At 44.1% G+C, this 26455-nt stretch overlaps 1 protein-coding gene across 3 annotated transcripts in view; it reads right to left on the bottom strand.

Annotated features, from left to right (window-relative positions):
- Positions 1-4013: 4013 nt before the first annotated feature.
- MPPED2 (metallophosphoesterase domain containing 2) overlaps positions 4014-26455 on the bottom strand; it is a 174113-nt gene continuing 151671 nt past the window's right edge. For 2 of the 3 annotated variants that reach the window (XM_027115122.1, XM_027115123.1), the window contains 3 exons: positions 11899-12014; positions 8025-8138; positions 4014-5426 (listed from right to left, as the gene is read on the bottom strand). In XM_027115122.1, coding sequence (XP_026970923.1) covers positions 5308-5426; positions 8025-8138; positions 11899-12014 — 349 coding nt within the window. In that variant the 3' untranslated portion in view covers positions 4014-5307. The remainder of the gene's footprint in view (positions 5427-8024; positions 8139-11898; positions 12015-26455) is intronic. The other variant, XM_027115124.1, reaches the window with a different exon arrangement.

Genomic DNA, 26455 nt, shown 5'->3' with positions numbered 1-26455 from the left:
AAGCTGATTGATGGGCGCGGGCTCTCCGCTTCGTGTGTTTAGTCTACCCGTGCTTTTAGTTCCACTGTGGCCATGCTTCCTAATGGAAATGCATTTTTCTCTCTCACCATTACCCAGATATAGATGCTCTCAGATATGAAAGGCCTTTTACCTCAAGATTTTTGTCTTGTAAGGCATCCCTAATTCCGGAAGGAAAGGAGTCGAGAAGAACCTACCACAAATGTTTTGTCGGGTAGCTCGGAGAGAGAGAGACAGGAATTTAAAGAGCTTGATTTATGTACGGCTTGGGTCTGCAGCTCCTTTACCCGGACTCAGTTCAGTTCAAGGAATTCACTTTCTCTTGGGAAGGGCTCTGACTAACAGAGAAAAATAAGCTTAATGTGTCTTTCTGCCTTTCTTTTTAAGAAAGTATGATGGGCAGCATAATAAAATCTTCCATTTTTTTATAATAGCTCACTGGGCCCAGAATCCTACTGATGTTATATCAACTCTGACAAATCCATTGTCAGGTAGGAAGTATCCCCATTACACTGGCGTGGAGCATGAGGCTGAGAGAAGTAAAGGAGCACATCCAAGGCTACCCAGATGGTACATGGCATAGCTGGGATTTGAAAACAAGCATGACTGATGCCAAAGTTGGGGCCTCTTACCAGCTCCCAATGTCTTCCAGACTAGACATGCATGTCAAAATGCATGACAAAGAGCTGTCAAAGTTCAGAGGTAGCAAAGGCAGTAAGCATGTACCCATCTCTTTTGCAGGAGGAGGAACCAGCTGCCCATCGGAGGAACTGGCTGCCCAGCAGAGGAGGTGGACTGCTTGAAGTGAAAGAAAGTGAACTCTCGTGGGAACCCTTGGAGGTCAGTGTCTGAGTTTTTTTTTCAACTAATCTGGTTTAATAAGCCCCATATAGGCAGCTTGTTCTCTGCTACAAAATCATATTATGTCTGGCAAACCGATCGCCCCATCTTCTATTATTCCTGAATGTCAAGCTGAAAAAGCAGTTCATGTTCAAAATTGAGAGTCCAAATGCCAATGTGGGGCTACCTCTTTGAATTGCTGTGTAACCATGGCGGTGCCGCTGACCCTCTGAACTTCTCATAAGCTGCAGAGACTGACACCATGGGCACCAGGGAGGAGGGAGGCTTCTCAGAGAGGCTTTTGAATCAGTGTGGTTTTCTCTTCCATGGAAAGGCAGGATAGGAGCAGAAAGGTAGAGATGACATTTTGAAAAGGAAGGGAAAGTAGCTTTAAACTTCTGGAAGAGTCATACTAGAGAGTGGACAGACATGCAGCAATCCTGCTTCTTCACTACAAAGTAGGAGAAAAAACATTTTGTATTAAGAAGCTGACATCCAGAAGCGGACCTAGAGCTTTCTGTGAAACCACCCACTAAGACTGTCCAGTTCAGGAACTGTCCCCACACCCCATGACCTCCTGCCTCATGCCCAGCAGCGTTTCCAACTGCCTCAGCTTGCAGCCGAATTCTCAAAATTCACTTAATCTCTTAAATTGCGTTGGTTTAATAATTAAACAAAAAGTACCTTAAAACTTTTAGGAAAGTGGGAATAGGGCATGGGAAGACACTGGAAAACCAGAATAATATGTGGATGCTAATTCTGTCGAAGCAGCACATCCTTGCCGGATGAGGGTTGGGGGAGGGGGACATTATTCAGGGCCCAGCAAGTGTTTCATCTGCAATTGACAAATCCTCAATCCTCCCAGCTTCTGTTTCTCACTACTTAAGACCTGGGTCACAGTATTTATTTACTTAAGTGATAGAGATGGAGGCAGGCTTAATGCTGGCCACCTGTCAGAATAACAGTGACCTGCCTCTTAAGGGGATTTCAGCAACCCCTCAGCATCTTTATAAGACAAAAGGGCCTGGGGAGAAAATGTAGAGGAAAAAAAATCACTAATTGAGCTTGAAAAAGATGGTGAGATGAAATGTAAAGACCCAAAGGGCAAGCGAGGCTGAGATCCATGGTTACCGTTTAATGAGACTTGAAAGAGTACAGACCCCTTCCTCTTCTGAGATTAGATGGGATTTTGGAAACTATGATACCCAAACTGAAAAGTCAGTCTCCCTTATCTGCCTCTCGCAAATGCCCTTGGCGTCCTTCATATTCTTATAAAGAGAGATTTGTGAGTCTCCCAGGAATGCAAACAAGCACGCTTTCTCGGAAATAATGCCCTTGAGAGTGAGACTTAACGACAACTTCAACAACTGACTTACAACTTCACCTTACAACAACTTCATCATCATCATCACCCCGATTTTACAGGAAGGGCAAGTACCCAGCCAAAGGCATCAGTGCCAGTTCGAGATGGAGCCAGGACCTGGACAGGCACGCTGGTCTCTAGGCTCTGTGCTCTTCTGCACCCCGCTGTGCTGTGCTTCAAGCAGAGAGAATGGGCTTCAACTTGATGCAGTCATAAAGCCCCAGGCATTGTGCTCCAGCAGGCCCCTAGGTGAGGGATAGGAAGTACCTCCAGGCCTGCATCAGTCTTCTATCAGCTCTTGGAGGGCGTCAACTTTTCTGCCCCAGAAGCAGGGTGATGAAAGGAGCACGGGCTATGGAGTCAGACAGACCTTCCATTTTCCTAGGGAATGATTTTGAACCTTCCATTTTCCTAGGGAAAGTTATTTAACTTTTGGAGCCTCGGTTTCCGATCTAAAAAGTGGGGCTTATGTGACCTTTCCCAGGATTTTGTGAGGATTAGAAACAAAATATGAGACCCACTCATTAGAGTCACTGGTGACAGAAGGATAGAGAGCGCCTGGTGTCTAAGAGCTATTTCCGATATTTCCTTGGGACAGTCATCCTGGAAGCAGTTTACACATATGGATTGGCGAACCTGGACCGGCCAAAGGAAGCTCTGTCTGAGCCAGTCCACCCCGTAGATTTAGCAGACTGGGTTGCTTCCTGCTCCCACACAATGGAAAGCAATTTTAGTAAGTGCTTAGCTTAATTAGTTTGTGTCCAGATGTGCTCTCAAGGGCTGTGCACACACACATGTCATCATGATCACCCACCTGTCTCTGGAAAGCCTGTTTTTCCAGAAGTCTGAGCCTAACTCCCTGTACAGTAACCAGATGAAATTTCCATTCAGTCAACTCTCAGTCCAGCTCCCTGCGAATGAGCCTGAAGTTACGACCGTCTTCTGCTGATGTGTCAGGTCAAGGTTCATCTCCCATGGCACATCTCAGCAACTATGGTCATGGACCACCTCCAGCTCTGGGTGGCCACCCAAGACACTTAATGAGTATTAAAAGTATGAGTCTGAGCTGGAATTCTGTCCTAGAACATTCTCTGTACTCTACTGGTACTGAAATCAAGAATTCTTTGCAGGAATTACACCAAAGGATGCACCATGGGTCGGAAGGAAGGAAGATGTGTCAGAATGCAGTCGAGCAGACACTGGAATGAAGACTTCCGGGGGTAGGAGAGACTGCAGATTCAAGATCATGCTGCTTAGAAATGGCTCTTCCAGAGAAAATAAAAAAGACAGAACAGGGTTTTTTCCACCCCACCCTCTGCCGCCTCCGGGCTGCCACAGCATTCTAGCTGGGGACATCATTAAAAAAACAGTGACGGGGAGATGGTGACTGCTCCTAGGGATATAAGGGAACGTTGCAGGGGTTACTCCGTGACCCACTGGTTTACCCTCTCACGACCACACACACGTCCACAATAGCATCTTCAGCCTCCAATGCACGGTCCCTCTGTTCCTGTAGAAATTACTATGGCCGAAGATGAAATTCTCACTCTCTGAAATCTACAGCCTGATAGATGACAGCGTGATGGAAGGAAAGAGTACACTGAGTGTCTTATCGATCTACCTGCCAGCCCATGAATGGCGGGTAATAAAAATTTATTGAAAATTAGAAAAAAAATGTCACTTATTCTGATTCCACTGAAAGGGAGTGCTGATGTTGCATATGAATAAATCCCTCCTTCCCCAGCACTAAACCATCATCCTCCCAACCGGCCAACCCTCCAAACAGCACGGATTTAAAAATCTTGCAATTTTATTTGCATATAAAGGCCGCTAGATATAGAATATCACAATAAATTTAAAGAAACAACTGCTTTCCTAAATTTCATTAACAAGATAACATAAAATAGAATAAAGCTCAACAGCATTTACAATGGGAAAACAGAAATGACTATTAGCGACAATATTTTGTGCTAGCGCAGATTGCATCGACACACAGTGCAAAATGGGGGGTGGGGTAGGGAGAAGGAAGTAAGAAGACAATTCTGGGTATTTAAATATAAAGGACAACTAAGCCTTATTTTAGTCAGCTTCCATTGCATCCATTTAAGTCTATACACGCCTGTGACTGTACCTAGAAGTAACTCAAGCTCTTTAAGACCTTGAGTTCTGAGAAAATGTGTCAGCTCCTTCGGACTTCTGATGCCCTGCTTCAAGCACCCCTTTACAGTTGTACTGTCCTTGGCAATATTAAACTCCTAACTTAGTCATAATACACAAAAAATATTTATATATATAAACCCATATTGAAAAGGAGTCTGCACGCTCTTTTTTCTTTTTTTTTTTTTACTGCATGAAATACCTGCTCTTGACAGATTCCATTTCCTTATTTTTAAAGCTAAAATAATTTAAAAGAAACAAACATACAATGAATCCTTGTATAATCACAATATGGATCTCACTAGCTAAGCCATCCTCTAAAAGAGGGCCGTTTTCTTCCCTCGACACAGCTTTCTTTACAGTGACAGTGTTGAAGAGAAGTCTTTTCCACGCCTACTTTTGTTGAAAAGATTGTTCTAAATCCGGGCCACGTCTGCAAAAAAGAAGCATTCCCAAGAAAAACAACAACAACAAAACATCAAAAAATAAAATACTTCAGACAATACTCTTAAAACAGTTGTGCAAATCTGGGTGGTTTTTAAAACACTGCCTACCTGTTTCTTTTTTTTTTTTTTTGTCTTTTTTTTTTTTTTTCCCAGCTTAAAGCATATTAAAATAAGACTTTTGTCACCTTTTCAAAAGAAAGCTTGGCTGTCCTTTGGCGAACACTAACAATTTACAATGGCGTGGCCTTTGAGAAAACAGAAGTCATTTTACAAATTCACAACGCTCCTTTGATTCCAAATGGATGCCCCATTTAAAAAAAAAAATAAAGAAGAAGCACAACCTCTAGCATCATTTGTGTTCCAGCAATTTACAAAAAGAACTCACATGATCTGGAAATAAACAAGGAAGAGAATGTACGTTTATAATTAGAAAAATGGCAGTTTTTAGACCTTTCCTCACATTCCAATTGGGCATTTGGAGGTTCAGGAACCCTGTGGGTTTGGAAGGTCAAATATAATTGGAGGGTTGGTCGGTTGAAAGCTGACTGTACACGTTGAGGCATTGATGTACGTTGTGTAACCGTCGGTCATAATGCCGTAACCTGTGGAGATAGAGTGTCACACTTACTGTAAAATATACAAATGACAGTGATTCAATGCAGGGCCATCAGACAAGGGAAACAAAAAGTCTTTGCCAGTGGGCAGTGAGATGAAATTCAGTAGAGCATCCCCCAGATATTACAGCTTTCAGAAGCTGCCTCCCAATTTTACTTTCTTTAAAGGGAGAATCCTCTACTTCAAAGAAAAGTGATTCTTTTTTCTTTCAACACTAGATTTTATTTCAACACTAGATTTGTTGGGGAGAGGCTGTGATTTCTTTACTAGTGAAAATAAAGAAAAAACAGCTTTTCCTCTTTTTAAAATATGATTTTCATTTCAAAGCCCTTGTATTAACTATCGAGTTCCAGGGAAGAGAATGAGTAACATAAGAAACCCCTCAGGGGCAAACACATCCATCATCCAAACCTCAAATGGGCTTCAGGACAGGTGAGAAGGAAAGAGTATTGCATTGGGAGTTGGGACAGGTGAACGCTTAGCTTCCTTACCTATAAAATAAGCTCTAAACTGCCTCAATGAAAGTTAACAATAAGTGACCTTATCTTACTTGAACTGTGTGGTTTTAATGCTGAGTTCCATTCCATCCAAAAGAATCAGGTAATCAAATGTCCAAGTGATCTGGACACCATAGGACACTGCTTCCTACGCTTACCTGGACACTGGATCAAGCAAAAACACTTCCCATAGGCAGTATAAACCTCTTGTGACCTATTGGAAGAAAGCTAAGAAAGTTTCTCTGGGTCTTTGGTACGTATATTCCTTTTATAAGTTTTAACATGTTGAAATTTCTAGCAGGTTTGCAAATTTGCACATTTCCCTGGATACCTTATTTTGTCTTACAGCCTCTGCAATTAAGTTTGTAATTCTATGCTGGTATCAGGCTCTGTGAAAAAAGAAAATTATCAGGACTTATAGAAATAACTGATAAGATTTTTTTTCTCCCATTTGCTAAAATTTCTCCAAGTAAGCCTGTGGAGAGCTTAATGAGGGTCAATGGAAAAATTTCTTGAGAAAGGAAAAGAAGTATTTCAAATGTGCACTGTTTAGTTCTGGGGTCATAAAGTCTTGTTATCTCTCTCCATCAAGAGGTTGGTATTTGCCCTCTCTCTGCCCTCTTCAGCTGTCTTAAGCGAATAAAAGCAAGACAAAGTTTATTTGAATATGATCTCCTCTCTTTTAAGCAAGTTTATTATTTTGGGACTTCAGTGGAATTCCCCAATTGTCTGGCTAGTTTAAAGCTAATTAATGATTTAAAAAAAAAAAAGATGAAATGCAAACTTATAGGCACGATGCAGGAATTCAAACCTGATAACTGCTCCCCAGAAATGCTATTTAGACACCATCTCGCATCCTATTCCCTCCCCTCAGCCTTTATCATGCCTTAGAGAAGTGCGCTCCTTTTCAGGGAGTATGGCTTAACGTCAGGGCAGGATGACATCCACTCTTGGGGAGCCGCCCCCCGCTGCCACTGCTTTCCATCCACTCAGCTCATGCCTGACTTGGAGCAAGATGGACTTTCTCTGGCCTCTGCAGGATGATTTTCAATATGCTGTTTATTACCTGCCTAGCCAGGAAGCCACTGGATTGAGGGCTTTGAAAAGCAAACTTTACTTTTTGCTGGGTCAGGCCTAAACTCCTCACCTGTTGCAGGTTCATAAATAACTCCAGAGAACAGCCGTAAGCAGGGGCTGGAGTGAATATGGAGGCTGCCTACATACATGCACCCACTGCACACAAATGTCTGTAACCAGGAGAGGCCGGTACGGCCAGAAAACTTAAGGCCTGCTGAAAGAGGCCTCGGGTCTGTCCCAAGGCCCAGTTACCCCTGGTTTGAAAAAGTCCGGAGAGACAAAACTAGAGTCCTGAAGGTTCCCGTGAGGCCTTCCGGTTCTGTGAACTTGATTCTAGATGACCTGGGAAAGCAGAAAACAGCCACTGGACCAGTTCCCACCTAGGGGAGATTTAATTATGCTGTTTAACCTCAGCCCGAGCTTATAGCACTGATGATTTCTGAGGAGTCTGAAATGGTTTTCTGAGATTAGTAAGGAAATGTCTGTCTGCAAATGTGTGGGTTCTATCACTGCAGTTCTGTATCTTTCATTGCACATCCAAAGTTATTTTTTAGACAGTCTTGTCTTCCTGGGTCTTTGTGTGTATTCCATATGAAACACAATATAAGAAGACATAGAAGTTATTTAGTCTAAATCCAGGCCATTTCTTCTGATGCTCTTAAAGAGAAAATCTGTCCTTTATTCCCTCAGGGCTTCTCTACAAGCGGTGGTTATCAAACATTCTTCACTGGAGCCCTGAGATTCCAGAAATTGTCTGGGGTTAGTGCTGGGTTTTCCAAAAGGTGGTTTCTTACTCTCCACTCTGCTTAAAAGAGAGCAGCTCCACAGAAAACATTTCTCAGCTTTATATATGTGTTTCTCCTAAGATTTCATCTCATGAAAGGGTTCCGCTGGGAAAAAGAGTTTGGAAACCACCACGCCAATCACTCCTGGTGTAACTAAGGTCCCCACTGTGAATGAGATCACGGATAATGACTCAACATGTTGTGAACTCCTTTCTCCCGGTCTTACCTTCATGGATTCCACCAAACACATGGAGTTTGGGCCGGACTCGCCTCTGGACTGTGTTTAAAAGCTCCACGCAGCCCACTCTCTGAAGTTCCTTTGGAACCCAGTCTCGAAAACCTAAGAGTAAAATGCAATCAATACTCTTAATTTTCTGTCTCCAGGTAAGGTTTCATTTAGACTTTCAGGAAGCCATAACTCACAGAAGGTTTATTACATGATCTGTAATCCTAGCCTCTCCATTAACGCTCACAATGGCTTTTAAGGAACTTTTCACTCGTCACTTTGTCTTCTTTAGGTTCTTGAATTTTTTTTTTTTCTTTTTGGTTTCTCTCTCTTTTTTTTTTCTTCCTGTTAATTAACATTTTTTTTCTGTGAGGGATTTGATTTATTCAGCCCTGGGTTTCAACTCTTCATGGGCCCAATGACATTTATTCCCTGTAGTCCCATAAGCTCTCTTTTCTCTCAGTTCAGTTACTTTCTCTCTTTTTTTAATTGTATCTCTCTTATAGCAGTCTACTTCAAGATGGTTCAAAGAAGAAGGGCTAGCAAGGGCTTCCTGTAAACTGGCCACAAGATGCCTTGCTCTCTTATTTTCTTTTTCTTTTTTAAAATTTTGGCTGAGCCACGTGGCATGCGGGATCTTACTTCCCCGACCAGGACTCGAACCCACACCCCCTGCAGTGGAAGGGTGGAGTCTTAACCACTGTGCCGCCAGGGAAGTCCCACCTTACTCTCTAAATTTAGACACATCAGCTCTTAACCCTGGGTTCCTGATGACCCAAGCTTGGGAATGCCAAGTTCCTCCTCCAGTCTCCTCTTTAACAATAGTGCAACCACGGTGACCCCGTGGTGGCATGCATGAAGCTGGGCTGATTGACTGTCTTTATGCAAAAGCCACTTCGTTCTAAGTCTAATGCAAAAAAATCCATAAAAACTGACATCAATCATAGCAAAAGTCAGCTATCTGAATGATTATGGCCCGGAATGGAATCCAATCACCTCAGTGGGATGGGGTAGAAAGAAAGCAGATAGGACAAAAGGCTAAATCATAATCAGTGGGAACCCATTCCATAGCTCCATTAGTTGATTTCCACTATTCAGAAATGATCAGGCAGAAAGGGACAGGCCAGCTTATTCCACTTCGTTTGGCAAACGGTAAACATGAAGGTTTAGCATCTCTGTAAAGACGTGTTGGCTGGTGAGCGGCAGAAAATATGGGAAAAACACCAGATACAAGTAGGGACCCTATACAAATCCAATCAGGGATTTCAAAACTTGGTTAATTAGAAGGAAAATTCTCTAATCCACAGTGATTGGCATATTCCCTCATGGATGTGTTTTTCTTGAAGAGGGAAAACATCTCATTTCACATGCAATCACCTAAGGAAGTGTCTTGCTCGTACCATAATAGTGAAGTCCCATGTGCCATGGCTCCTTTAGCAGGAGAGAATTCAAGGCCAATCCCCACGCCCACCCCCTACCTCCTAGTCCAGAATGTTCACAAAAATCCCAATAACTACACTGATTAAGGCTCAACATTACCTTATGAAAACTTTGCCTGACATTTTATTTTGGAACTCCCTGATGTAGGTCTTACTCTGCTATATGCACAGCCACTCTCTGGATTACTCCATCTTTACTACAAAGAGAGGGATGGTAGCCTCTCTATTAAGAGTTCCTGGAGGGGGCTTCCCTGGTGGCGCAGTGGTTGAGAGTCCTCCTGCCGATGCAGGGGACACGGGTTCATGCCCCGGTCCAGGAAGATCCCACATGCCGCGGAGCAGCTGGGCCCGTGAGCCATGGCCGCTGAGCCTGCGCGTCCGGAGCCTGTGCTCCACAATGGGAGAGGCCACAACAGTGAGAGGTCCGCGTACCGCAAAAAAAAACAAGAGTTCCTGGAATGTCTGAATTCTTTGGAGGCCAGAATGCCACTTGCTTTTGTACCAAAATTAATGACTTGATGACGTCTGTGAATGAACTGTTCTGTTCAAAGTTATATTCCAAATAATACTTCACGTATGTAAATGCTTCTATGCTGAGGACGCCCAAGTCCCTCACAGTACACAGCCTAAGGGGGATTAAGCCTGCACCCAGCTAGGCTGCTCAGGGGAAGGATCAGGTTGGCTGGGATGTGGTCTCTGTAGGGTCTCGCTGCGTAACTCATGCTGAGCAGAATATTTTAGCCAGCAATTCAATGATTTGGTTAGTCTCTAATGATTGCAAAATAGGGAAATGAATTAATCATGGCTTGATAAAGGTTATTGATAAGTATAATCTTGTAAAGTATGGAGGGGGCAGGATGGGGTAGGGAAAGAGCATGGGGATGGCGATTCTGAAGCTTTGAAAAAAGTCAGGAAGTGCTGATCTTGTGCAAATCTGTACAATTTCCCGGCCTGCAACAGAACTGCCTTCCCTTCTCTTGCTTCCCTCCCACCCCCCATCATGAAAATGTGCCACTGTGGCTCATGCCCTGGTCCTCCCTTCCGCTGTTTCTTTGTGAAACACAGAGCACTTCCCTTGTAAGGGCAGGAAGGCAGCACTAAGTGGTATGAAGGGGAAAATATCTACAAAGATTAAATTCACATTAGGGGATGCGTGTTAGATTTTTTATTTTTCAGGCCGACAGAGGAGGGAAGTGACATGGATAGTAACCCCAAACCACAGGAAAAAAATGATGAACATCATTTATTTTTGTATTGCTTTCCTCCTCTCTCCAAAGCAAGATGATCACGAAAACTTTTCTAGCCATGTACATTTAACAATTTGTTAAGAGGATAGATTTCATTTATGTGGTTTTTCATATAATTTTTTAAAAGAGGAAACTGTCCTACTAAAAGGGAAACATCTGGATTGCCTGAGCATACCTTAGTTTGACAAGGAAGGCTGCTGGTGTAATAGACACCCAGTAGATGGGAAGATCAAGGTGGTAGTCCTGTTTGAAAAATGTTCTGTGGCTGAACCAAACCACTAACAAGCTCATGAATAATTAGAAGATTATTATATAAATCAAACAATCATCTTCTGACCTATAATCTGGGTGACTGAAGGTAGCTTTGAAGCGTATTGGCAATCTAAGCCTGGATGCAGGTTCACTGTATCTATAAGATGAGTATCTTTTTTTTTTTGCGGTACGCGGGCCTCTCACTGTTGTGGCCTCTCCCATTGTGGAGCACAGGCTCCGGACGCGCAGGCTCAGTGGCCATGGCTCACGGGCCCAGCTGCTCCGCGGCATGTGGGATCCTCCCGGACTGGGGCACGAACCCGCGTCCCCTGCATCGGCAGGCGGACTCTCAATCACTGCGCCACCAGGGAAGCCCATAAGATGAGTATCTTTAAGTAATATTCAACGTAAGTCCTTACTAAACACCTTAGCTAAAAAAAGAGAAAAAAAAAAAGGATTCTTTTCTTCTATAATTAGCTTGATGTTATACTTAAAGATCTCCCAGGTTCCACTACTATATGGGAAAGGAAAATGAACTACTTTGAACGAACGTTTCCGTCATTTCATTACCATTCAAAAGCCCTGTGATTGGGAGGTCTGTGTCTTCCTTCCATTCCCCCTCCCACTCCCTCACTCCAAAGTGAATATAGTTCTTAAAATAAATTATCAAGCTCAAAAGACTGTGGTGCTCTATACTCATTTGATTTTCCCTGACCTGACTAAATCAAAAAATTTAATTTCAAGAACACCTGTAAGCCCAGCAGAACTGCTGAGTTCAATTATCATACTGGGTTTCTTTAAAGACACTGACTTTTCTTTTTGTATTCACTTTTTTGTTTTTTTGGAGGAAAATGATTATGTCCCTGAAGCATTATTCATTATGCTTGGGAAAAAAAGGCATCACGTATGACGAAAGTACACCTTTGCTTCACTTACCGAGAGGAGGTCCGTGTGTCATGAGTATGTCGATGCCCTCAGGGATAAGGTTCCACTTGTCCAGCAGAGACTGACCTCTGGGCAGGTTAAAGCCCCAACCATTAAACCACGGGGTCCTTTGGGGGAGATAATGCACATGGTATCAGGCCAGCAGAGCCACGTTTCCGCTCTACACTATTTCTCTCTCGCACATTCCCCCACGGTTTGCATTGCTCTCTTTTCTCTTTTTGATGGTTGGCCCTGGCAGCAGGATGCTTTTTTGTTGACTGCTTCAAAACCAATTCATTTGAAAGCAAGTGTGGAGCCTACAAATTGTTCAACTAGAAAGAGGCACGAGAGCCTTTACAGTGGAGACTTTCCCAGCAGACCCCTATCAAAATCCTAACAATGCTTTGTCTTCCCCCAAATCTCAGTGCTTCCAAAGGTGCCCAGCCCAGATCCGAAGCATGTCCATCCTTCCTGCAGTGCCTCGGGGCTAAGAAATTCCATCAGCCCTCCTTCTTCCTCCCCATCACTGTGGAATGACTTCACCAGAAAGATTCTTACTGAAATCCTTGGGGAAAAGGACAAGTGCTCCGAAGGCAGAAACCACCACACACAGATGTTCTGAACATCCCGGACTGAGAATGCTGAAAAAATATTGCGGGGGGTGGGGGTGGGGCTCTGAAAGGTGAGGTGGGACACTGAACAAAAAGCCAAAGTGGAACTTTCCTCCGGTCACCAAAGGGAAGATTTCTGGGGACACCGCTGTTCACTCTGGAATCCAATCTCCTGACAGTGAATGTGAGCATTTCACCCTCTCGGGAACTTCTGCTCCAGGAATAAGTTTCTGAGATTGATGCTCTACGCAGAAACGAATGGCATCTTCATCCATCCAGTGAGCATTTGTAACTGGAGCTGAAAACGTCTCTACCATGTATAATAACGGGAGGATGATCAAGTTTTCTCTACAAATACTACAGGCTACATCACATCAGAACGAAACAGTTCCCAATGCTGTCCTATTCCCAAACATCTAGATGTAACCATTATTTTTTGAAACTGACTCTCTTTGTCCTGGAGGAGAATTCCAGTTGGCTAGGGCGTAGGCGTCAAAGACAAGTTGGTCAATATTCTGGCTAAGCCCAACTTCTGCCTTCAGCTTAAGCTGCCCCTTCCACGCCTACTGAGAGAGGTAACCCTGTGTACAAGAGCACCTGGTCTGTCACAGCTAATCAAACAGGGGGCATTATTATCTAAAGCCAATCATGGCCCAGACTAACCAGTGTCTTTCAAGACTCTGCACTCAGAAACACTAACCATCATTCATTTGGTGGTGGGCATGCATAGTCAAGGCCAGAGGTGAAAGGATGGCTCCTGAAAGCCATGTGAAAATTCACCTTACAGGTAAGAACCGCAGTTCCCACTGAGGTGCCTGAGAGAGTAAGTTCCAGAGATAAGAGACTGTGTGGCCTCAGCTCGAAAAAGAGAAACCAAGAAAGTATCTGACTTGTTCCCTAACCACTTTCCAAGTCCCTAAGCCATCCTCAGGAAGCTTACTTGTAATAACAATAGCTATATAACAACAGTAATCGTTATTATAGTTATTATTTATTGAGTGTTTGCTCTATATCAAGGTACTATTCTAAGTACTTTATTTGTATCGACACACTGAAACCTCACAACCAGCTCATGAGGTGGGTGCTATTATTAACCACATTTTACAGATGAGGAAAATGAGGTACAGAGAGCTCAAGTAAATACAGCCAATAAATTGGACATAAACCCAAGCAGTTTGGTTCCAAAACCCAGACTCTTACCCTGCATGCAATTCCCCTTCTTGTATACTACCTGAATTAACTTACTACTTGCCCTGAGTGAGCCCCCTCTGTACTCTTTCAAGTTTGAGTGTCTTATTGCTTGAAGCCAAATGAGCACTGGACTAGAATAACACAGCCCTAAGATGCTGAAGTGCCCACCAGTGGTTTTTGCCTAGCCAGCTCTTTCTGCCTTCTTTTGGTAAGATTTTAATTTCCTATGGAGTACCTTTCCCTCCCCCGCTCAGTACATGTGCTCTGGTAAGGCTGACTCATCTCTGCTCAGGATGAAGCGCGTATGGCCTCTCCGTGAGCAGTGACTGGTCTAGGGATGTGCACATGACCCAAGTTGGGCCAGTGAGCGCCATCCTCAGGATTTTGTTGGTGCTACCTAAAGAGAAGTCATAGTTTCCTCTTTCCTATCTTGAGAACTACGTAAGCCTGCTACTGCCCGGGAACTATCTCAGCCACCATGCAGATAAGCTTGTGCTTGAGAAGCAAATCACCACAAAGAATGCGAAGCCAAGAAGCAGAGTGCTTTGATGACCTTGTTGGACACGGGGAACCAGCTGTGCCTGAAGCCAATCACATTTTTCTTCCAAGTATGTAAGCCAGCAAAATCCTTTTCTTCTGATTAGCTTGAGTTAGATCCTGTTTCTTGCAACCGAAAGAGTCCTAATATACACAGTCACTGTATTTAGTGTAGAAACGACCTATGTACCTATTGGCAATGATTACCCACCCCCCAAGATGTCCACGTCCTAATTCCCGGAACCTATAAATATATTACCTTACATGGCAAAGGTGGATTAAAAGTTTGTTTGGGAGCTAATCAGCTGACCTTAAACTAGGGAGATTATCCTGGATTACCTAAGGAGGACCCAGTGAAACCACAAGGTCCCTAAAAGTGGAGAAGGGAGGTAGAAGAGGAAATTAAAGAGGTGCAATGTAAGAAGGACTTAACCTGCTGTTGATGGCTTTGAAGAGGAAGGAAGAGGAACATAAAGCCAAGGAATGTGGGCAGTGTCAAAAAGCTGGAAAAGGTAAGCAGAGAAAACAAATGCTCCCACAGAGCCTCCAGAAAGTAACACAGCCCTGCCGACACCCGGATTCCAGCCCAGTGAGACCCGTGTCAGGTTTCTGACCAACAGATGGTGAAGCAATAAACGTGTCGTTTTAGACGAATGGATAAAGAAGATGTGGTATATATACACAATGGAATACTACTCAGCCATAAAAAAGAATCACATTTTGCTATTTGCAGCAACATGGATGGACTTGGAGGGTCTAATGCTAAGTGAAATAAGTCAGACAGAGAAAGGCAAATACTGTATGATATCACTTATATGTGGAATCTAAAAAATGCAACAAACTAGTGAATATAACAAAAAATAAGCAGACTCACCAGATATAGAGAACAAGCTAGTGGTTACCAGCAGAGAGAGGGGAGGAAGGAAGGGCAATATAGGGGTAGGGGAGTAAGAGGTACAAACTATTAGGTCTAAAATAAGCTACAAGGATATATTGTACAACACGGAGAATATAGCCAATATTTTATAATAACTATAAATGGAATATAACCTTCAAAAATTGTGAACCACTATATTGTATGCCTGTATATATAATATTGTACAGCAACTAAACTTCAATTAAAAAATACATTAAAAAATAAATATATGTTGTTTTATGCCACTAAATTTGTGGTGATTTGTTACAGAAGCAATAGAAAACTAATACGGTATCTAAACTGTCTGAGCTGGTTATAAAATCCACGGACTGTGAGTGGCCTGAGTCTCACCTGGTACACAGCATGTGTTCAATCAACACAGCCCTTCCACAGCCACACTGTCTTGCTCGGCTAGGGGCAGTGCGTTTAGTTTCCTCTGAGGAAAAGGCAGTGCTCACTTTCTTATCCCAGTCTGTCAGGGATGCACCAGGCATCGTGGGTATGGGGGTGAGGCCTCGTAGACCCTTTCAGAGCTTTCATGAGTCCACCCTGCTCTCTCTTGCCTTCTAGGACTCCCAGACTGCAGGATCGTAAACATTTTCATTAGACTCTAAAATAGAGTTTTCCCAGTTTGGGATACCCATCTTTCCCCTTTACTTTACAATAATAACCCTCTTCCAAGATTTGTTTTAAAAGTAAAAAGAAAAAAAAAAAAAGGCAAGTTCAGAACCCAATGAAGATTCAGTGAGCATTCTGGCGTGAGAGAGAGAAAAATAAGCAAAAACATCTGTTTTCCTAGATTTTGCAAACAAGCTTCTGGGCCTATGGTTCCTGTCTGAATGGCGAATAAAGAAGGGTTTGAAAGAGTCCCAAGCACACCCAAGTAGTTGGTACAATGAGGGGCTCTGATTTCACTGCCAGAGTCTGTCTGAGGGCAGTCAGCCCCTGAACCCCGAGGATATCCCAGGGGCTTCCAGCGTCAAAGAACGGGACTTATTTTTTTTCACTCTTTCCAGTTTTCCCTCATAGAACTTTCTCTTGGAAACCTACAGCCCTATTCCCCCAGGAAATGCTCAGTTTTACAAGTGCTCTGTAAAAAGATTAAGGCAGGTCCATGGTCTAGAGGTCCCTTAAATTTTATTTGGTTAATGTTAAGCCTGTGACAAAGCCCAGACATTTCCAAGTTAAGGGTAAACTTTGAAAATGTTGGGCTTTTCTTTTGACTCAAACCTGTATGTACATGAGACAGAGGTTAAGTTATATGAAAGCAAACATTTATTAAGTCCCTGATCCGTTTTTACGTAGGGATTTGGTTTTACATAGGCTATTACATTTAACTCCTCATAACAATATTCGGGCTAGGTATTATCAGCTCTGTTTTTAGATTAAAAACCTGAAGATCAGTGATATCAAGTAATTTGTTCACTTTCCTAGGATTAGTAAGTGGCGGAACTGAGATCTGAACCCAGACCTGCTGGCTGCAAAGCTGATGTTCTTTCTTTGCACAATGCTGAATTAAAACCTTCCAGCCCAGTTTTGGTTTTGGCTCTCACATACATAAAGTAAACAGGGCTGATCCATACGGTCTCTGAGGCTGTGCACTGTGCAACTCCAGAGGGCTCCATGGCATTGTGGGATGGAAGTGGCTCTTAGTGAAAATGCAGTGTGAATTCAACAATGCTGGTACCGCTTCTCTGGGATGCTTTCTGTTCCTCTAGATCCCCTAGATCAGGCCTTTTCCATAATACAGTGACCAGGAAATGGGAAAAGCAGCCCAGTGATGGGCTCCAGAATTATCCCAGCATGGTGTAATAAGTGGGGCATACAGAAATGGGAGACCCATGTGCTAATTTGCATTCTGGCATCAATTCGCTAATGCACAAGACCCTTGGATAAGAGAAGGTCCTCAGTGGGCCAGTTCCCTCATCTGAGCAAAGAATGAATGGGTGGATGCGATTACGGGAGTTCAGGATCGCTTTTAGGCTGCAGAAATCTTATGCAGAAGCCCCAGACCCAAAGCAGGTATGTGCAGGGGTGTTTCTTGCCAGGGGATGGGGACGAAGGGGCTCTGAGCCTGTTCACTCACTCAGCCCCCTCCTCCTTTCTGACCTACGCCTCTGAGCACAGCTGGCAAAACCTGACACTCGATAATCTTTCTGTGATCTAGAAATCCCCAAATTCTGTCATTCTGTGCAGGCTATCAATGTTCTGAGTAACTGCTGTGAATTGCCCTCAATGAATTACCTAAATTGCCTGTAAAGGACCAAGTCCAGTGTGGGAGAAATAGCTGCACAGAGCAGAGACCGACTGTGTCAGCATCAATGAATAATGCTTTATCCAGTTGAGTTTCAACCTGAAACACGAAACCCCAGCAGTGAGCCCCCCAGGAGTTCACTGGGAAACGTGTGCACAGCCGACCTCCCGAGCCCCACAATGAGTTTTGTTCTGTAGCAGTGGGGAGGCGAGGGGGGAAAGGAGGAGGGAGGAGGGAGGAATCCAAGGGAACAATGTCTACTGCCTTGGCCAAGGACTTAATAATTAGCTGTGACTAACAAATGCCACATGGGAACCGACTTGTAAGAAAATGTCCCACAAAGCACCCTATTGCCAGTGGGCCAATCCGAGCCCACGACCGCCCCTCCTAGACAGGGATTAGAAAATCCTGGAAGGAAGGGGAGTACTTCAGCTGCCTGAAGCCAGTGGACCGAAGACTCAGACGGATGGAAGCTGGGGATGCTTTCAAGGCGCCCTCCCCCTTATTCTCAGAATTAGAGGCACTTGGCCTCTCGGGGCTGAGAGTCCAGGGGCAGGTGCTGCGGGAGTCCACATAGGCAGAACTTGTTCCAAACAATGTCAATACAAAACAGGTTTGCTCTCTGGAAGCACGTTGAGATTAAATCACTGCAAAGGTCATCTGTGTTTGCCGTACACAATGCTGTGGTGTGGGCGGAAGGGAGCTGCCGGAGCATAAATCCCAGGTTTGGACAGGTGAACGGCCGTTCACTCCCCGACCAACTTCGGTGGGGGCTGGGTGCACCCCAGGAAAGCAGGATTTGGAAATGAGCAATTGGTACTTGTTCAGCTCAGATGGGCTACTCAGGTTCACTGCCCTGGTGTTGGTCAGTGTGGACAGACTCCCCATGGACCCTGGGTCCTGGGCGGACTGCATCACAAAGACTTGGGGTTCTTCTGAATACAGTCTCCTGGGTGCCCGCTGCAGAGATTAGGGCTTGGGATTCCGCAGGAAAGCTGTGAAGGGGAAAAGTGCAAGCTCACGAGCACCCAGACTTAATGAAAGGGCTGGCGTGTTGGCTGTGCCGCTTAAAACTACGAGAACCTGGGGGTTTTGTGAAAGTTAAGCCATTCTTGTTTTGGAGGCCGTGGGTACGAGTGTGTATTATGGGGTCAAACAGACCCATGTTCAGTAGGTCTGCTGCTTACTGGCTTCTCTGATCCTGTCTCCTCATCTTTCAAAAAGCAGCAGAATATCCACCCACGTGGATAAAGTGAGATAATGAGATAATTTATGTAAAACTTTGGCAGAGAACTGCCAGCGAGTATTAATGTGCAGCTTCTAATTTATACACGATATACACTGGCAGTGTGTGTGTGTATACACACACACACACACACACACAAAATTGCTCATGTTATTCTTTTCTCTCTAGAGTTTCTCAAGCTATGGCTCATCAAATCATAGACCCTGCTGCTCCAGACTCTGGAAAAGTCCCCAGTGCATAGGCAAGCGTTACTAGACGGCTAGATAGAGGCTGATTTCCTCCGGCTGATTACTTATTAAAAGGCGCTTCCTCGGCTCACTTTTGAGTGGAAGTTTTTCAGAAAGGCACTCCCTCCCTCGCCTGGCGGCCGGCTCAGTCTTGCATAGACAATCCTGTGGAACGTGAGAGCACAAGGTAAAACGGTTAGTCAAGCTGCTTGGCCGGCAAGTACAGGTGGCTAGATTTTGACAGGATTTTAAATTGGCGAAGTTCAAGGAAGGGGTTCACTTTGGGTCCTTGGAATATTTATAATAGGGGGCTCAGAGAGGTTCACTGCAGGAATCGACACACTACTAATTAAAGCCATCACCACCGCCTGGCACCTCTGTGAAGCAAAATTCAGAAACCAGGAGCCAATTTCCACAATCCCTTTCTTTTCTAAATGGTGGTGCTTCAGAATTGCAACCTCTTCCACGCCCGGCACTCCCAGCCACCATCGGCCCCTCTCCGACTACACATCACACCAGGTCCAAGGGAAGCTAATTTAACCACCGCTGGTTAAAATCACACCGCACTTCACAGCGCCTTTCACATGCCATGAAGCTGTCATGATAATTCTTGATCTCTGGCTCACCTGACAGCTCAGCCCTCCCTTGACTGCAAAGCTTCCCGTCAGTTAGAAATAGCAGTTTCCCTGGCACCAGATGTGTCATCCTGCACATCCAGATGAAAGGCAGACACCTGCCCCGCTCCCCTCCTTGCTTCCCTTTCTCTCCATTGCTTTGGAGTTTGTTTAAGAAGCCAGCCTTCTCCCTCCCCAAGTCCCTCCACTTGGCAGCCTGGAAGTTACTCTTCCATGCAATTAAAAGGCTGTCTTGCATTAGCCCACGGAAGAACGTCACATCTTGTGCAGCAAAGAGACGCACACGGTAATTGACATCACTAGGAGAGAGATGCAAAGCTTCACTTCAGGGCAAGATTGACACCTCTGGGCAGCTGCCTGGGAAGAGCCTGCCTCACCCAAACCAGGACTCAGCTGCCTCCAAAGGGCAGTGCCGGCTTCTCTCACACCAGCTGTCCAGTCCCGTCACTTCACTACGGCTTTGTAGATTGGTCTTTCGTTATAAGGTCCTTGGGATGAAAAGAGATCCTGTTTTGATAAAGGGAAGGCCTGGTTGAATAATGTAGTCTGCTGCCATAGACAGGATAGGAACAAATCACACCCACGGTAGTCACCTGGGGCCCATGAGCTACAAATAGGGTTTTCGCAAACCAAGGCAGCACACGCCGCTGCCTTGACAAACACGCCGACGGTGTCCCCTTTTTGTAACTAATAAGGAGCAAGTGCTGGAATTAAGCCTGTTACCCACTTTCCTCTCTTGCTGGAAAGGAGACGGTGTAAGCAGAGTTTGCTTTAGGAGCCAAGAAAAGAAACAACAAACCACCCTGACCTGTGTTTGAACTTGGTGTGCCCTGAATTATTAAAAATAATGTTACAGCATTTGCCTGGTCCTCCCAAGCATACCTGCCTTTAATCTTATAAACAAGTTCACAGCACGAAGAGAAAGATTTCCAATAGGTTTCCTTCCCATAGGGTTGTGAGGGAGACTATTCCCATCCATCATGCAAAGAGCCTGACAGGGGAGAGGAAAGACCACGGCGGGACTTCTGTCTTGGTGGGCAGGTGAGGTGGACTTGGGGTCATGCCCTGGTGCTTCCAGAAATGGCTCTTTGTTTTGTGGCCGAGGAAATTAGAGGACCAGGTACCAGGGTACCCTGACCAGGATGGGCCTTGATCTGAGCAGCCCTCAATGGGACCTGCGTTGATTGATATCTAATCCCCAGCAGGGAGAATTCCTCCAAGAGGGACGTCACGGCCAAGTCTGAAAGGAAAAGAAGGCTCAATGGGTGGAGAGGAGTAGAAGAAAGAAAAGCAGTATTCATCTTTTTTTCCACTAACATTTATTGTGGTAAAATATATATAACAAAATTTAATATTCGAACCATTTTAAGTGTATAATTCAGTGGCATTAAGTACATTAACAGTGTTGTACAGCCATCACCTGAACTTTTGCACATCCCTGATAGAAACTCTGTACCCATTGACAACAGCCCCCCATCTCTCCCTCCCCTTAGCCCCTGGCAGCCACCGTTCTATTTTCTGTCTCCATAAATATGACCACTCCAGGTACCCCATGTAAGTGGAATCTTACCATATTTGTTCTTCTGGGTCTGGCTTATTTTGCTTAGCATAATATGTTCAAGATTCATCCATGCTGTAGCATGTATCAGAAATGCATTCTTTTGTGTGGCTGAAAAATATTCCACTGTATGGGTAGACAACATTCCCTTTTTTCTTCATCTAAGGTTTCTGTAAGTCTAGGATGTGCCAGGTACCAAGCTTGGCCATAAGGCATCATGGATGATGAGTTTGAGTCCCTTCCTTCAGGAGGTACACAGGGACTGGCTTGAAAGCTCAGAGGATGGGATCAGTATGGTCCTTCTGGGGCATGTAATCATTCCACAGACATGACCTGGATGCCTGTTATGAGCCGGGTTCCAGCAAGGTCGTTGCTAGGATTACAACATTGAATCGTTTCCAGGATAAACCCACAGCTCACCATTTCATAGGTAAAGTTGCCCTGGACAGAAGTCTTTAAATGCTGGCCTTCATTTCAAAATAACCTAATTTCCAAAGAGCTTAGGGAACATCAAAATGATCTGAGAATGAACTCAGCAATTCCAAGGGCAGACTGGAGAGGAGGTGACCTGGGGCACAGCTGGCAGGACTCTGCGGGGGAGGTCTCCTTCCACGTCCTCCTGCACACTCCTTAAGAAAACTCTGCAGCCAACACCACGACCATGAAACGCAGAACCACATCCTACTAGAGAATAAGCCTGTGAGGGCAGCGTGTGTCACATGCCTGGCTGGCTCTAAAGCATGGGACAAACAGGACAGGGGAGGCAGGAAGATTGCCAGGTACTCAGCAGACTCAGCAGAGAGCACCTGCCCCCACCCCTACCCTGCAGACATGTCACAGAAACCTAGCCAGAACACAGTATTTTTCTAACTTAGATTTCCCAAAAGAGTAAGAAAAAGAGGAAAGGTGGGTTCAGGATTAGCTGGATTTGATCTTGTTACACAGTGAACTCTTAAGAATTGATGTTAACAGCAGGGACGGACTGATAAAATCTCTGCCCCGAAATAGGGGATAATACAATATTTTATTCTGTTTAGTTTAGTTTAGAATGTGCCTGTGTTGAGCGTGTGTTGTCACACATTTATTTTGCTAATGCTGGTTTCTTTTTATACAATTTCATATTTGGGGGGACCAGGGGGAGGACTGCAATGGTAAGAAAGCCTGCTCCTGAAAAAATAGACCCAAAGAGAATAAGTGATGAGTGGACCATAAAACACTAGGCAGCCAGTCATTAAACGTAACAAGGAAGACTGGATGTTCAATGACTTTGGCCTGGTTCACCACCGTGTCCCTAGCACCTGGCACAGAGCAGATGCTTAAGTATTTGTCAGTTGAACTGACTAAGAGTGAGTGTTCATGAAGAGTTTGTAACTTCATGAGAAAGTGTTCATTCCGTGATGGCTAGTGGAAGAGCCAATTTGCAGACCAGTATGAACGCAAGGATGTAAAAAATGTTTAGAAAAAAGAAAGCGATGAAGCTGCTGAATGGTTATCTCAGGGGTGGGAGGAGAACCAGGTGTGATTTTTTTCCCTTCTTTCTATTTGTCTATTATTCTCTACTTTTTCTATACTGACCACCTATATTTTGGAAAAAATGTATCCAGTGTAAAAATCTCCATGCAGTCAAAGGCAACTTGAGCATGGATGGAGAAATTTGGAGGATTCGTGATCTACTTAGACTGCAAAGCAGTTTCTTCCAGCGGGTGAAGAAACTGGTGGATTTGGGGGACTTGAGCTCAGGAAGCTGATGTACAGCTTGCCTTCTTTCTCTCCCCTCCCCGTTACCATTCGTGGGGACAGAAAGTCGTCCTGAGCAGCAGAGTCTTTTATTCATTCAAGTAATTCAATACACATTTACTGAGCATCTGCTACATGCCAGACACCAGTCTGCTGGGGGTGGTTCATCTTACTGAGGGATTTCAGTTTCACTGTAGATAACATTATATAGCTGCATAGTACTTTACTCATTACACATCATTTTCACATTTATTAGTTCACAATTACCCCCAAGTGGTGGGCAAGGTATTAATTATAGAGAAAACGGTATACAGACATAGGAATTTTAGTAACTTGCACAAGGTCACCTACAGCTGAGGTGGCATGGACATAATTCTGTAGTCCAATGATTTCAAATGAATGGTTAAAAGTTAGACAGGTCTAGGTTCAAATTCTGACTATTTTCCACTCAGCAATGTGACCTTGGGCAAGTTCATCTGTCTGATCTCAGTTTTCTCATCTATTCAGTGGAGATAACAGGACCACCCACACAGGGTTGTTGTGAGGACTGACTGTGATCATGTACGTAATGCATTTCCCAGAGTGTTTGCCCTATATTAAGAATTCAATGTGGGACTTCCCTGGTGGCGCAGTAGTTAAGAACCCGCCTGCCAATGCAGGGGACACGGGCTTGATATCTGGTCTGGGAAGATCCCACATGCCATGGAGCAACTAAGCCCGTGAGTACTGAGCCTGTGCTCTAGAACCTGCGAGCCACAACTACTGAAGCCCACGCGCCTAGAGCCCGTGCTCCACAAGAGAAGTCAGGGCAATGAGAAGCCCGCGCACCGCAACGAAGAGTAGCCCCCACTCGCCTCAACTAAAGAAAGCCTGCGCACAGCAACGAAGACCCAACGCAGCCAAAAATAAATAAATAAATATATTTAAAAAAGAGAAAATAATTCAATGTTAGCTCTTGTTTCATCATTATGAATATTAATATCATTATAAATATTAATATCACAACCCTTAGGTGTTTGTTCCCTAATTTATCTTCTTCGTACCCTCACAAAGTGTACCTTCTCTCTCCATTTCTCAGATTTAGAATGTAGATACCAAAGAACTGAACGGATCTATCGCAAAGCAATGAGTGACGGCGTCTGGATACAGGTGGACCAGCCTCGGATAAGGAACAGGAAGGCACTGACTTGGCGTTAGAAGACCTGGGTGCTAGTCTAGGCTCTTCCAACTTACTTGCTACAAAACCTTGAGCAAGTAACGTCTCTGATCTCCTGTTTTTTTAACTGTGCAAGGGGGATAACGATTTTGATGAAACTTGCAAGCTTGTCACACAAATGCCTACATAAACGAGTTTGCAACTATACAAAAAGTGCCTTCCGATGAAGTGCCTTCGAATTCCCATATCACTGCTGTGTTGCCTACTTGTGCTGTTTGAAAATCTCAGAGGGGCCAGAATAAGTGACAAGTAGGTCAGATGTATGTTAAAGTGCTGGCCTCCATTTATCTACCATTTTGGCTCTAAACGACTAGTTTCAGTCCAGACCGATTTAGTAAAGTGAGGAAACTGTGGCTGCAAACTGGCAGGACACACAATCAGAGGAATGAGTGAGAGTTTAAGCTGCCCCTTCAATTCAGAGGTTAAAGTGAGCAGACAGACCCTGGTGTCTCTGTCGCTGTGTGCCAGCCAACCATGTATTATTAATTGGGCTCAGCAAACGTTATCGAGCACCTTCCACTGCAAGGCTCTGGCAAGGCCTCCAGGGATCTAAATACAATGCAAGACCATCCCAACCTGCCATCTGGTAGGGATAACGAGATAGTCACCAGCAAAACTGTTCTCCCCATCTCGGCCCATTAAAATTCTACTGAGCCCTCAAGGCTCGTCATTCTCCCTAAGAAGCTTTCCCTGATCCCCTCAGCACTTTCTTTAATCATCATTTGTGGAATTTCTCATACTATGCGTTATTCCTGGCTTGTGTGTGTACGTGTGTGTGTTGCACTTATTTCCTACCTCATTCCAACAAGCCTGTGAGTCAAAGTTGTGCTATGAATATGCCTACGTTCCCCAATGGACTGTAAGCCATGTCCTATTTATATTGGGGACCCTGAGATCTAGCACTGTGCCTGGTACATGACAGATGTCAAGAAAAGATTCGTAATAATGAAAAAAGCAAGAAGAGTTTAGAATAAGTACCCAAGGGAGTGATCCAGATAATAAGTGTGTCTGGAGGTGAGAGCAGGGAAAGAAAGATTAAGGTTTGGGTTTTTAAAAAACAAAGGCTGTTTAAAAATACTGGATTGGGATTTTCGTGGTGGTCTAGTGGGTAGGACTCCACACTCCCCAATGCAGGGGGCCCAGGTTCTATCCCTGGTCTGGGAACTAGATCCTGCATGTATTCCACAACTAAGAGTCTGCAAGCCATAACTAAAGATCCCACATGCCGCGACAAAGATCTCTCACGCCACAACTAAGACCTGGAGCAGCCTAAATAAATAAATATTAAAAAAAAAATACTGGGTTATAAATCTCACAGACCTGTGTTGCCAAATACGCCAGCTACCATGTAGCGACTGAACTGGAAATGTGGCTTGTGTGAATCGACATGTACCGTCAGCGGGATATTTCACTGTATTTTGGATACTTCACACAAAAAAGAATGGAGAATTATCATAATTTTTATATTGGTTACATGTTTAAATGATAACATTTGGATATACTGGGCTAAAGAAAATATATTATTAAGATGAATTTTTTTCGCTATCTAATGAAGCTACCAGAAAATTTTAAATTACATATATGTATGGTTCATGCTATATTTGTATTGGACAATGCTAGCACAGGCCATACAAATGTTTGTACTATGATTCAGTCATCCCTATTTAGGGATTAGATCCTAATGAAATAATCTAAAAGTATAAATGCTACATACAAAGTTGTTCACCTCACTGTTACTTATAAGAGCAAAATATTGGAAGCAAGTATATCCAAAACTCTGTATAAAAATAAGAATGGTTAAGAAAAACAATCGTATATGGAAATGTATAACAGGTGAGGTGGCCGTCTGAAGCAGGTCATACCTAAGCTTTCCTGGGATGAGCAATGACTGGGAAAAATGTGAAGAAAAACAGGAAAGCTATTCTTTTGGTCAGAATGGTATGGATTTTTCCTCGGGTTCCCAAGCTTTCTTGGACTTTTACTATAAAAAAGCAGAATGGAGATCAGCATCTCTGGCGAGCCTCTGGTCCTGAACAGAGGTCCTATACTGTCCTATACTGTTGGCTCAAAGAGGAACCGGGCAGTGCTCAACAGCTTTGCTCTGGAGTCAGATCTGTGTCTGAAACGGTGCTAACATCTCCCGCCGCACCTCTCTGAGTCTTAGTTTGCCCATCTGTAGAATGGAAATAATTATAGTATCTACCTCATTGATACGTGGCTGAGAAATAAATAAAATAATCCATGTAAAGTTCTTCACAGGGTGTCTTGTACACAATAAGCACTAAATAAATGCTGACTCTATTATTATTGTTGTAAAGATTAGAGGAAGAGCACGACATAGTTGAGCAGGATGGCAAAGCCGAAGGGTGGAAGCTGCGTGCTCTTAACACTCCATTCTGGTTGTACTGGGTCACTTCTTTTTTTTTTTTTTTTTTTTTTTT

This window comes from Aethalodelphis obliquidens, unplaced genomic scaffold (genome assembly GCF_003676395.1).
Source record: "Aethalodelphis obliquidens isolate GAN/ISIS:26980383/991018 unplaced genomic scaffold, ASM367639v1 scaffold14, whole genome shotgun sequence".
Lineage (NCBI taxonomy): Eukaryota > Metazoa > Chordata > Mammalia > Artiodactyla > Delphinidae > Aethalodelphis > Aethalodelphis obliquidens.
Note: the sequence above shows the minus strand (reverse complement) of the source record. Positions and strands in the feature narration are given on the sequence as shown.